Source organism: Rhynchophorus ferrugineus, unplaced genomic scaffold (assembly GCF_030347505.1).
Source record: "Rhynchophorus ferrugineus isolate W39M unplaced genomic scaffold, kcgeb_rfMv2 rfM7, whole genome shotgun sequence".
NCBI lineage: Eukaryota > Metazoa > Arthropoda > Insecta > Coleoptera > Curculionidae > Rhynchophorus > Rhynchophorus ferrugineus.
In genome coordinates this window covers 26,054,068-26,068,763 of record NW_027472586.1, presented here as the reverse complement: position 1 = coordinate 26,068,763, position 14,696 = coordinate 26,054,068, and the positions used below count along the sequence as shown (strand labels likewise).

The window sequence follows — 14,696 nt, the reverse complement described above, 5'->3', positions numbered from 1 at the left end:
CCTATCGCCTCCAAATCGACAAAATCCCTATCCCTTGGCTTCAGAAAGTCTCATACCTCGGTCTCCAGTTCGACCGCAGATCTCAATGGTCTGCCCAAATCCAGCATGCCATTTGCAAAGGGAATGGCGTGTACAGCCTATTATTTTATCTACTCTGCAGAAAAACAAACTTCCAATCCCACAGAAAGCGACTCTGTATAAAATGCTATTCCGTCCAATCTGCCTCAATGGAGCACAGGTGTGGTACAGGTATGTCTCGGAGAGACAACTTGAACTGCTCCAAGTGTTCCAATCCAAAAAAGTCCGATACTCAGAGCCCCATGGTTTATGAGGAACATCAACACATACCTCGAATCAGACATCCCGTTTGTGAAAAGTTTCATAAACATACTCAGTGTGAGGTTCTCCATAGGAATCTTAGCACACGACAACATATTAATAAAATCCCTACCCGTCCACAAAATCCGGTAGTAAACAAACTACCAGTCGTAACACAGGGTTTCTGACGCCCGCCAAACAAACATATCCCGAACTTGAAGCGACATCAGCCGAAGATCATTTGGTTCTAGATGGTTAACCTAGTAAACGAAAAAAAAACAAGAAAATCATCAATCGGTCCACCTCTTTAGTGGGAGTTTAATTACGTACAAAGAGACAGAAGAATTGTATGGAAGAAAAGAAAGTGTTTTTTAAGTATTCTTGTTTTAACTAGAATAGTATTGAAATCCAAACCATTTCATAAGGCTACTTTCTTTTCAATTCATTCAATTAACAACTTAAATTACTTAAATCAATTTATTTGAAGTATTTCTTGACCTAGTTCAGTGGGTTTTGGGAAAAAGTATTCCAGTCTAAATTGTAACAGGTAATAAATTATTATGATTAGAAACAATGCACACTTTGAAAACATCACTACCCCGTGAATACTATACATCATTAAAGCCGGATTGAAGATGCTGTGAATTGAAATAATCTACTGGAATTTGAACAGTAACTTGTAGTTCAGTGTGTGGCGCAGCCCAAGAAGGTTTACAAAAGCCCAGGTACAGAGCGATAAACAACTGACATTTGGCAACACCAAAACTTGGAAAATATTGCGATCAAAAATTATTTGAAAAAAAAATATTGAGATTAAGAATTCATAAGATCATCAAATGTAAACTGGTGGTCGAAGGTACAAGTAATATACACAAATAATTTAACGAAAACCGTAAGCTGTCCAGACGGAACAACGACCACATACATCACTTTGATCCTACAAGTGTTATATAGAGCGACTAATATGGTACTATATATTCTAAAAGCCGGTCGGTTGCTCCACTGACGTGATACGGTTATATTTTGATGGTTTAGTTCATTATTGATTTTATATTAGAATAATCGAATCAGTAAGTGGCCACTTATTTCCATTAAAATAAAATGGATTATGACCGTTACGGTCTCGTGAAATAAAATCCTATTTTAGTTCTTCATTTGTATGTCTCATATGAGAATAATTATATGTCTGTATTAGTGTTGGAAACTGTAGATTGAAATCGATTATCGACTGTTTAGTAATTGACTACACGTTACTATCGACTGTTTGTTTCAGTAGCTATTTTTGGTTCGACTGATTTTACTTCGACCACCTGCTTGCCTTTGATGATCTTATGAATTATTGATCCCAATGTTTTTTTCAAACAATTTTTGATCGCAATATTTTTCTAAATTTTGGTGTTGCCATATTGCCACTATTTATGGTTGTGTAACTGGTCCAAGCAATTATCTCCGTCTCTTCCTCTCTCACAACTTATACAGGAAAGGGTTCGTACATCTTCGTCTGACATTACGAATTGAATCAAACAGTCAAACCGTGCATTTTACTGAACATATTAATTACTATTTTGAGTCGCTAATTTTTTGACTATCGACTGTTTCGATTGTTTTGCGACTATCGACTGTTTCGACTGTTTTCAGTCGATAGTTCCCAACGCTAGTCTGTATGTTCAAAATAACTTGAGAGCGACATAATTTTACGGCTTATTAACTGATATAGATAACTGAAATACTCTGACAGGAGAATAATAGATCGCTTGATTAAAGGAATGAAGTATTTTGACTTCAACAAATTATTCAGCTGAGGATGAATGACTTTTGCTGAAGAAACTAACAGCTGTATATTTGAACTATGAATATGTGCATACAGTAATCGAGACAGAAGATATCCGACCATTATCTGTTTATGCGTTGATGTTAGTATAAGTATTTTGTTACATTTCCAAGCTGGCTGAAAGAGCAATTCTTTATGCCCTCAATGATTTTACGAAGACAAACAATATCATTCCAGATGAGCAATTCGGGTTCCGCGCTAAACATTCAGCCGTTCATCAGGCCCATCGGCTGGCCGCAAAAATCAACTGTGCTTTTAACCGACGTGAAAGACTTGGAGCGGTCTTCTTGGACCTAACCAAAGCCTTTGACAAGGTTTGGCACGAAGGCTTAGTGGCGAAATGCATCCGATTAAGTCTACCTGATGACCTAACAGCTCTTATCAAATCATTTCTGTCAGGACGATCGTTCCGGGTGAAGATTAAAGATATTCTCTCTAGCCGGAAAACCATCGACGCAGGAGTTCCACAAGGCTCCCCACTGGCACCCGCTCTATTTAATATCTTTCTTTCAGATATCCCTAGGAGACCACAAGTTGAGGCTGCTTTTTACACAGACGACACTGCTTACTTTGCTTCTTCAAGAGTAGCACCGCACATCCGAAGCAGACTCCAAAAACAACTCGATGAGACGGTCCAGTGGTTACATTTCTGGAGGTTGCAGGTCAACCCATAGAAAACCCAGGCCATCTTCTTCCACAAGAAGCGTATTGCACCGAGCATTTCGCGTCTTAAAATCGAGAACGCAGAAATCCCATGGTCAGAAGAAGCCACCTATCTCGGTCTTGTCTTCGATCGCAAATTTAGGTGGAATTCCCACATTCAAAAGTCCCTCCATAAAGGTCAAGGTATTGTTAATTTGCTGTTCCCGCTTATCAACAGAGCCAGCAGGCTTCCTCTCTCTATAAAATCTCTCCTGTACAAGATGCTGGTTCGATCAGTCGTTCTATACGGCTCCAGTGTCTATCTAAAATACGTCTCCCCTAGCCAGGTGGAACGTCTCCAAGTGTTTCAAAACAAATTTCTCAGGAGAATTATCAATGCCCCATGGTTCGTCAGGAACAATCAAATTCATAGAGAAACAGACGTCCCCCAAGTTCACGATTTTATATCCGAGGTTTATTCGAGATATTTCATAGATGTATTACCGAGCTGGCTGATATTTCAGGCCAATAACTCATTCGGCTCTTCGTAGCCTTATTCTATCACAGCCGACACTACCCCGTCGTGCTCTAACTCCTAATTGTCTCGACCTTCTCCGGCGAGCGTTAACTCATGTACCGCAAGCTGCGTGGTGTGATAACGACGCCACGTCCTTGCCTGGCCCTTGTGCCTCTTAACGGTGTTACCGGTTACGGGCACCCTCCTTACTAACAGTAAGAAGTATCAGTTAGGGTCATTGGATCAGCTGATAGGGTGGGGTTTAGTGGGTAGCCCAGAGGCAGCCTCCACATAACCAGTCCAACTCGCTTATTTTTGCGGGTCTTCCCGACCAGGTATCCGTAACAGGATTCCCCTACCCGGTTCCAGGCCAAAAAAAAAGTATTTTGTTGCGCAATATAAAGCCTCCCAAATTATGTTAAATATTGTTACAGATCATTTTCAATGGAAAGCTCGAATTTAAAGGTTTGCAGTTTTTAGTTAGATAAAAAAAAATATAACTGATAAAACAAATCACGAGGAATAAATCATTTAATCTATATTCAAAGTAAAATGTTCATGTGTTTTATGTATTTTTGTTTTAATTTGCTTTGTATCCTTTTTATATTAACACTACTATCAAAGCATAAATTGATGATAATTTTTTGTGCATGTTTATTGGTTTATAGTGGGGGCTGAGCGATATTGGCCAATTAATACCCAAGTGGCAATAATGGCTGGAAATTCGATTTCTACCGACTGTGTGATCAAAGTAGGTTTCAACTCAGGACGCCCTTGACCTTAATAGGAGTCCTTGAATTACATTTTATTATATATCTATGATTTAAATTTTCCTTTAGAGTTAATTTTAATTGTATTATGTTAAAAATTATGTGATAAATACCCTTGTTTGTTAGTATTTTAGCATATTGTAGTAATAATTAAAAACTTACTATATTTTACTTGTCGGTTTGTTATTAGTATTCTTTTTTTTTGGAATGGCAGTGGTTACTGGACATTATTTTATTCATATCAAATGAATATATGTTTGAATATACAGAATTCTAACTGGTACTATTATGTAGTACAATTATAAACTATACTATTATAAATTCGAATAGCACCATCATTTTTTAACACAATTTTCATATGAATATCGGAATAAAAATGCAATTAGATTAAAAATGCTCAAGAGCTTCACTAAATAGAGTTCGTATTCCAGCATTCTAACTCGTACTAATATGTGGGATAAATTCGTACAATACCATCGTTTTTTAACACAATTTTCATCTGAATATCGGCATAAATTCGTAATTCGTTTAAAAATGCTCAAAGGCTTCACCAAATCGTGTTCTTATTCCGGCATTGTAACTGGTACTAATATATGGGATAAATTCGTACAGCACCATCGTTTTTTAATACAATTTTCATATGAATATCGGCATAAATTGGTAATTAGTTTAAAAATGTTCAAGGGCTTCACCAAATCGTGTTCTTATTCCGGTATTCTAAGTGGTACTAATATGTGGGATAAATTCGTACAGAACCATCGTTTTTTAACACAATTTTCATATGAATATCGGCATAAATTCATAATTAATTTAAAAATTCTCGAGAGAGCTTCACTAAATCGAGTTCGTATTCCGAAGTCATAAAATAATCCGTTTTGTAGGATGTAAAGGGGAGTTCATTTGTGAGTTACCCCCAATTGACACATTGGAAGTTTGTTGGAATAAGTCTATTCAAACAAAAGGAATAATACTTTACTTTAAACTATTTGCAAAACGTTTACCAGGATGTATAACACATATCTTTATTTTAATATATTATCTACCACGCATCTTACTAGAATACAACGATGAGTCACTTGAAGAACTAGAATTTGGTCACACCCTAAGCTAAATACGAATGAATCACTTACTAGTAACTTGCTGTCTTTTCTCCCAAAACCCAAAATCAATCATAGTAACAATCAACGTATTATTCAAATTTTTTAAAACATTATTTGCCCAATATCGTTTGTAATCATTGAGAAATAGAAATTTAGCTTCCTAGGATATTTTGGTTAAATGTTTCGTGATATGCAGCATGTAGATGTTGCTACGTTTAACATATTGCTTGTTTTACTCGCTATGCTAAGAGTAGCGATGAGATCTGATTGGTTCTTTTCGTTCTATGGTTAGTTTATTTTGTACGCCATTTTCAATGTGCACTATATAGAAAACAGTGTGGTAAGCTTTGTATAACGTTTATATATTAAATTATTATTTTATTTTATTAGTATATACAAGTGTTGTGTTTTCCGCTAAAAAAGTACCCGGCGATCTTTGAAATGAGTAGAAAATATTAAAAATCCTAAACTGGTTGTGTTAAACATCAAACAGATATATGATCGTTGCCACGTCAGACATTTTTGTGATACATATAAACTTTCCTTTAAGTACCTACGAACAATTTAGTGATACTACGAGCCCATAATGTGTACAAATGGAAGTGAATCAAAATCAAAATGATATAGAAGGTGAATTGAAGGAATCAGTCACATTTCTGTTCATAATTGTTACCATTAATTACTAAACTATCTTACTATTTTTGCAGTGCCTATTTCCATCGTTCCAGGCCTACAACCACGGTGTTCGAAGCAAGTACCATCGACATTCGAATAAACTCCAGAAGGTAATGGTAAAGTTTGTATTCATTAAGCCAATTCCCCCTTTCTGCTCATTCTTAACGTTAATTACTTGACTATATAACGTCAGTCCAGATGTTCCTATAAGAGCAAACAAAGTTTTACTTTGTACCGTAGTTTACATCTCAGGTTATTTAGTAAAACTTTTGAAAAATACATTAAGTGTGATTTTTGTTTAGATATAATTATGAATAAATCAGTAGACCAAGATATTGAGGCTGATTCTATAGAGACAAGACAATATCTCGTGCCCCAGACTCCAACAAGATTGTTTCAATATACTGTCAGTAGGTCTTTGAGCTATGTTTTATTATATTCAGCGATTTTGCAATGGCGATAATATAATAATATAACATTTTTGGCATATGTTTAAAAAATTTTATTTAATGTACTTGAATGGTACATTCCATAATGATCTTTCAAATAAAATATTAAAAGATACTAACAAGGTGTGCTATATATATATATATATATATATATAAACATAAATTTACGACCATGCCCAGCAGGATTCGAACCAGCGGCTATCGCAACAGTACGAGGACCGTCCCATCGCCTTTACCACTGCGCCACCCAGCCGGCTATATACTTTTGAGAAAAACAGGTGAACAGTTTAAAGTGGAGAATAAACGCAAACCAAACCCACTATGTTACTCCATTTCGACAAATGGCATTCAACTATGGGACACAGCACGCAATCGCATCATTGATGTTGGTTGATTGATGAACTGTTGAGATGTTGGAGAAAAAACAAGGTTGTTAATTAAATACATCTTATTTTCTCTCTTCGTTGTGTAAATTAATACTCAAAGACGAGTTGTTTATTTTAATAAACCGGCCTGACACATAGATGGAATAATATAATTAAATCTATATGTATTATTAGTTAGCCCTAACCCTCAAAAGCTGTCGGATCATTAGTTTGTATATTATAGCATTTTGAGTGAAGCAACTTTTGTTATTGTGAAAAAAAAAATGGATGAAAAGGAATTTCGCGTGTTGATAAATATTGCTTTTTGAAGGGAAAATACAGTTGAAGCTAAACGTTTCCTGACAATGTCCCGGGAAAATCAACCATCAAGGATTGGTATGCTAAATTTAGACGTGGTGAAATGAGCACAAAGCATGGATCCATCATTTTAATCCGAAGTCTAATTGTCTAATCGACAATCATCTGAGTGGACTGCACACGATAAACCCGTTCCAAAGCGAGGGAAAACGCAAAAGTCGGCATGCAAGGTTATGGCGCCTGTATTTTGGGATGCGCGTGGAGCAATTTTCATTGACTAGCTTGAAAAAGGGAAAGACCATCAACAGCGCCTATTAAATAGCGTTATTGGACCGTTTGAAGGACGTAATTGCCTATAAACGGCCGCAGTTGAAGAAAAAGAAAGTGCTGCTTCACCAAGACAATGCACCGTGTCACAAGTCAGTGAAAACGATGGCAAAAATCCATGAATTGGACTTCCAATAGCTTACTCATCCACCGTATTCTCCAGATATGGCCCCCAGCAACTATTTACTGTTCTCAGATCTCGTAAGAATGCTCGTTGGGAAGAACTCGTCGAATGAAGAGGTGATCGCCGAAACTTATATATCGAAAAGTTGGGGGTTCGCTTTAATCAGTTTGACCAAAGTATGTGTTTTATCATTGTAGGCCGGGGTTTTTTTAATTGATCTGTTATATTTAAACATATTTATCAGTACGTTATGGTGAAAAGAATTATGAATTAAATGGAAACGACGGACTTACTAAATCGTATGCCAGGTTTTGGATAATACTGACCTATAGTAATTCTATTGTCTTTGATTACTGATTAATTCTCGATACTTCTTTTATTTTTAGATATACTACTACTTCTGGTCTTCTGGTTCAATTCTTCAGTAATTCATCCTTATTAATTCTTGTAATTGTTTAGTAATTCCGACAAATTTTCTTATCAATTCTTTCTTCTAAATTCTGCCTAATTCTGAATTTCTTCTTAGTTGCAAATCTTTAGTCAATTCTCCATTCACTACATTTTCTTATCAAAAGTCTCTTAACAATTTGCTCTTCTCTTTTATCAATGCTAAATCTAGTTGTCGATGCATCTTGCTTTATCACCTAAGCTCATCCTTCGTGTTCTTGACGGTGGCGAAAAAGGCTGGTCCAAGAAACCCTTTTCTGCACCCAAATTCGTTCAGAATATTGGGATGGGAACGACTCTTTCAGCTAAGAATTTTTGACGCCGATAGAACACGTATGTTTCGGACTCTTAAGGTATTCTCGAGAATTCCACAATCTTAGATTATCTTGATGCTTATGGTTATAGGCGTCATATGGTATAACTTTTGACATGCTTCGTCTAGCCTCGGTACGTGAACTCCCGTTATCCCAAACACTCAATAACGAGCCGATGTGATAACTCTTTCTTGATTGCCATATTATCACCAGACATTCGCCATATATAATGGTATGTATAATTTTTTTCCTATATCATAAATATTACGAAATACAGTTAAATGGTGTACTAAATTAGACCCATAGACTACACAAAAAAAAATATTACAATTTTCGTAAACTCAAATTTAAACGACATCTTTAAATATAAATAGCTAAACTTGCGTCGCATTAGAAACTTTTGAAAATTTTCAGAGCAAAGGAAAGAAACAGGTTCAATATACCCCAAAGCATGAGCAATAAATATACCCAGATATAGTCAAAAATAAAAAACTGTATAAAGCAATAAAGAAATCAGCATAGCCTAAGATATGAGAAAGGCCTTGTACAACGCACAAAAGTACTAGGCACTAGGGTCACAACGGCACACGCGGGTGAGTTAAGATATACCCGGTCTCAGCAACAGATTCACATAGAGATATGGGATCTACGCCTACTGATGGAAGCTCTTTCATAATAACCAATAAAAGCAAAGAGCTAAGTTGAACAACACAGTGATTTAGTTATTAGATAGAAGAGATATAGAGAAAAAAAATAGTCTAGATAACATAATATACCTTTTCGAAAAGAAACCGCTAAAAAGTTAGCAGTTATAAAATATTTTTAACAAAATTACTGGGTGCCAAATTCAAACAGTAATATTAATTTGGATTTGTTGTGTTGGTAATTTAATTTTTTTGTATATGTTACAAAATCATATTATTATTTTTGTAATTTTTGGGCTCGCAACCGATTTCAAAGTAATCAGTTGGTAGTAGTTAAAATAATATTCCAAATAAATAAATAGGTTTAGATAGGTATTAAGCCAAATTGCGTGTATATAGTAGAATATGTTATAAAATACGTGTAGTAGATAGGTTAAATAAGACTTTTGTTTATTTTTATTTAGTTATTACAGCGATTATTATATACATACCTTATTTTAAAATGTTTTTTTTGTATAAAAAAGTTTTATTCTTTTTTATTTTTAGTGAGTTACTGATTTATTTTTTTAAATCGGTTCAATTTTTTTGTTAAAAATATATTATTTTTCTCTTTTTAGTGTTATATATATACTCAATAAATTGCGCAGTTGTTTTATTTAATATTATAATGGCTAGGCCAAGAAAAGGTGTAGCCCGTATGAGGCAACATAGGAATAAAAAAATTATTGAAAATAAGGAGTGCATCAGGCCGCGGGATCCGCTAACTAACATGGGTAATTTGACAAATGTTCTAACTAAATAACGACAAAATGTTATCATCCCCGTCGGGAATCGATCCCGCGACCCCCGTTAGGGAGATAAATGCTTTAACCACTACACTATAGAAGCTATATAGCAGTTGTCTGTTGTTGTTGTTGTCTACAATATTTCTACGAGGTCTTATATGCTATTGTTAGTGCTTAAAAAGCAAACTGAATGACTTTTGCCCTGAACGACGTCCAACTTTCCGTCACATCAGCTTAGTAATAACATTATACACAGATGTCTGATTATTAAAAAAAAATATGTAGAAACTTCGTACATGCCTTTGAAAGTTTAGTGTTTCTTTCGATTTCCACCCTTCACCTCAGCATCCTGATTTGGTTCCAATGGGACCACCTCGGAAGTGCAATCTTTCGAATAAAAAAGAATGTAGAAAATCGGCACACAATTGACAAAGAAATCGAGGAACATACATTAAAAATGTATATACAGCCGAACATAGAATATCCTCCTTTTTCGCAGTCGGTTAAAAAGAAGTTACCAAGATTTTATGTTGTTTCTTATTGGTGTTTAATTTCTGAAGTAGAAGTTTCTGAATTTTTAAGCTTCTGAAGATAACCAGTCTGTCTCAACTTGGTCACTAAAACGGTTGAAATAGTTTTTCACTGTTACCTTCAACACTTTAGCCTATGGGTTACAATTACATATACTCACAAACATAAAACCTGAAGATTGCTAATTTATATTTATATTTTCCTCTAAAAGCTCATACAATATTTCAACAAAACCAGTCAATAATATGCCCAATATTAAAAATAATTATAAAATACATAATCGTACTTACCAGCTACTGTTGTAGCGGCAGCAGCGGCGGCGCCATCTGGCGGATTCGAGGACAAAAACCTCGCCGTCTGGTCTAAATTAACAGATATAACATGCGTATCCACGAATTTCGACAGCCTCTCACTAAGATAACCCTCCATCGATTCGGACGAGCGTCCATTTTCGCAAGTCTCGTTCTTATCAGGCACAGTCACATTGTTCACGCTCTCTATCTGAACACCCGGTATAATCGGAAACGTTTTGGTTTGTAACACACTATCTACGTATTGTTTAATTTCACTCTCTAAACTACTCGAATTCTGGACACCCGAGGAGCATGCTTGAGCCTGGATGGCTATGGAACAAATAAGCACCAGCTCGATTAAGTAGTAGGATTGGGTCCGGGTTTTTAATTTCGGCATCTTGAGTATATCATCGATTGGAGAAATATCATTCCGATATCAAAGTCTGAAACAAAAAATATCAGGATTTTAATTTGTTCAAACAATTCTTAACTATCATATAATTAAAACATGTATTTTGTGAGTCATATTGTAATATTTTAAGTTATTAAGAAGAGAGCTTAATCTGACAAAACTTTAGCACACCACCAATTAGTATTTAGCTTTCAAGTTTTATGGCTAAAGACATGGCTTAATTTATGTAAACATTAGAAAGAGGCAGCTATTGTTAACGTATGGGCTCCGCTAAAATCGTGTCTCATAAAGAACACGACAAAACTATAGCCCATATTTTATTTTAGTAATCCATATATCCTCCTTTATTTGTCACAAATTCAACCAGTCCCGTTCATCAGCATTTCATATAGATTTTCAACATAATCTTGATCTAACTTTTTTCCCCCATCTTGTATAACACTTTTTAGCTACTCAACGATGTTAAGTCGTTCACCATTACGCAGCACATACTAGTTTACCCCAACAATTTTCAATAATATTCAAACAAGAGGAAAGCGCTGACCACTTTGATCACCAAATTTGAATATTTTGTTCTGAAAAATGGCCTTTAAAGAGTTTCACTTTATGAGCACGATCGTTGTGCTCCTCGTCGATCAATTTAATACAACTTAAACTACTTATTTTCCTTCTTCAAAGTACTTCCTTCAAGGACAATTTTAATTTCAACACATAACTCTTCCTCGATCCAAATTATCTTTTCTTAAATTATGATAGTAATACTCGTAAGTTTATCACGTGTAATATTTGTAAGGAAATTAAAGCTAAATTTAAATTACAAATATTTTCACGGTCTTGTATGATTTGGAAAGCATTAAATGTAAGGCTTCAGAAAATCGAACGACAAATCTACTTCCGTCATATAATTCAGAAGAGTACAATGGCAACTATTAAGCAATATATTCTAACACAGCATTTTGTACGAATTTCTGAAGCGACAAAGGGGCTCTAAAGCATAGAAGTTAATTTATATTACTCTTAGTGCCGACTTTGTGTTTTATGAAACCAGTACTAATGTTTCAGATGTGATAATTTCTTAGTGGCCAGCCGAATATTGAATAAACGCACCAACAGCCTGCAGCTCAACTAGAAGTATTTTTCAGCAATTTCCAAGCAAGTGCACCAAATAAGAAACAGTTTTATTGTTGACAGAACACAAGGTATGATCACCTGTTTTTAACTGATCAAATAATAAAAAACAAATCAAATCTCAATATATATATATATATATATATATATATATATATATATATATATATATATATATATATATATTTGAATATTGTGGTTATATTAACAAAGGCTAATACACAGTAACTGAAGTGCGATATATGGCAGATTCTAACTATTCGCAGACAAAATACAGACGAAATAAAGCATAATTTACATATAACATACAATGTATAAAACGATCTGGTCGTGATAGAGACAAACCAATAGAATAAAGGGAAACTATATTTAGGTTCGTATATAATGTCTGCGGTTTGGTCCAGATTATAGTATATATTAGACTCTTACTCTTAGTGATGAAAATAAATGAATGAAATATTATTTTTTAGATACACCAGTACAATATTAATTTGTTATTTTATTTATTACTAGTTTCCTTTTGTATTTGGATCAATTCACAAGTAAGACAAATTCTGCATCAATATGTATTTCCCAAATTAAAATTAAATTAAACTAACTTAATTGTCTTCATGTTGTCTGCGATTTAGTCTCATGTTTTACAACTAATTTTGGGATAACCTCGTGGATACACTTGCCCTGGTAATTAATCGAAGAACATTGTTTCGGAAGCTTTGAATTACTAGTAGATTTAATATCTTCGTTCAACCCCATATTTGCCTCCTATAAGTCCAAGTAGGCTTTATTATTGACTGAAAAAATAATCTCTTTGTTTTACTTGTTCTTAGTTTAGGTTAGATTGAGAGTGTTTTGTTACAGTTATCCGGACTAATCTATAGAGTTTCTAATTTTGAATTTAATTTGCTCAGTTTTTGTCTAACGTAATGTTTTCTAATTAATTTACCATCGAGATGGATGCTGAGGTATTTCTCTGATTCCACTTGAAGAAGTGGACCTAGTCTCCGTACTTGTATCTTTGTAATTTTTCTTTAATTTTGGACAGATATTTCTTTTGTCATGACGAACAAGAAATTAGATGTAATGAGATAAAAAGGTATTTGAAACTAAAAAAATAAAAATCTCAATGAGACTTTTCATTTTCATTCATGATTTTAGTAGCTTGCTAACACATAGAAGATACAACTAATAATGTAATCCTTAACTGCAATACACCTGTTTTTAATGAAAGAAGCTAAAAAGAGCTAAAAAGCTAAAAAGAGCTAATATTAAAATTGTTAGTCAAGGCTGAGAATTTTTAAAACATTTTATTGATGAAATATTCTACATAAAATAAATAAAACAAATTTTTTTGTCACAACTCGGTTTATATAGTCTGGATTTAGTACTTTACGTTGGTTTCCAACCAAGGTACTCGGTATTAAACCTACCAACAAGCCATTGGCCAACTTAATCTTTCTGTACTGTCAGTTTTTTGACGTGTTCACCACTGCAACTGACTAGACAGCAAAATAGGCTACGTTATTAGAATTTAAACCATGAAATAATAATAATATCTAGGTTAAAGTGTATGTTAAATTATGATAACCTCAAATAATAAATTAAAGTTACATATAAAAATGTATTATATGAGAATAAATAATCAGATAAATATGTTTTAATATATGCTTTGAACCGATTCAGGCCATAAAATGTATATATTTGTTTTCCAAATCATATATATAAAGAAAGTTAGTTAATCGAAATTTATTTTATGAATAACAAGGGTGCAAAATGACTAATTAACGATTTTGTAGCGACCTTGAGGCATTTTACATAGTGGAATAAGGGTCTACAAAATACCCAGAAATATAATCCCAGATGTTGAACACGGGCGGGGTGCCAGCAGCTCCAACTAGAACACGATATCGAATAGCTGGCAACCCCGAGTCGTTTATTTGGGATGTTATTGAACTGTATTTCCAATCATTCAGTACCCGACCATCGTTTGGACATGCCACCATCGATTGCCCAAGCCTCGTCTCCAGGTAACACCGCTGCTATCCGTTTTATCTAGTTTGTTTTTCCTACATTCTTATATTACTACAACAAATAACGGTCACATAATGTAAACAACACTGTTTCATTTCGTTTTACCTCCATTCACCGGGCATTATAAATTACCCCAAAATTTTATAAAAAGAAACACATTTTGTTTTATTTTTTAACTTTTATCAACGACATCGTAAATAAAATGTGGATAGCATGTAATATTTAATAAAGTTTACTACATCTCCATTAAATGAATCAAAGCTGCGTTCGTACATTTTAAATTGTATTTTATTAAAATTTCCTTTGATGTTAATATTATTTCATAAATATAGTATCGCGTAATTACATTTTGTTTTCATAAAGTTAATATATAATCATCAGTTTCCTTGAAAAGTAAGTCAAAATAATTTTAACTTGCCTAAATAAAACAATATGTTTGTGACATGTAGGATAATAAAGTCTTCAAGAGACCATTTTGAGGTTGACAAAAAAAAACAGGGATAAAATACAGACCTGGGACTGTTCTGCAATTAATGTTATGATCCTGTATATCCGAGTATATTAGAATCAGATCCTATCACATCCTTGCTAAAGAGAATTAGGAAAATTCATAGTCATTATAAAAGTAAACATACTGATATTGTTAAACCATTAAATTTTATTAAAATTAATTTTTCC

At 34.1% G+C, this 14,696-nt stretch overlaps 1 protein-coding gene across 1 annotated transcript in view; it reads right to left on the bottom strand.

Moving 5' to 3' along the window:
- The window catches only part of Osi24 (Protein), a 76,582-nt gene that overhangs the window by 42,769 nt on the left and 19,117 nt on the right, over positions 1-14,696 (bottom strand). The window contains exon 2 of the mRNA XM_076410372.1: positions 10,448-10,893. Within this exon, the coding sequence (XP_076266487.1) occupies positions 10,448-10,847 (400 nt within the window). The 5' untranslated portion in view covers positions 10,848-10,893. The remainder of the gene's footprint in view (positions 1-10,447; positions 10,894-14,696) is intronic.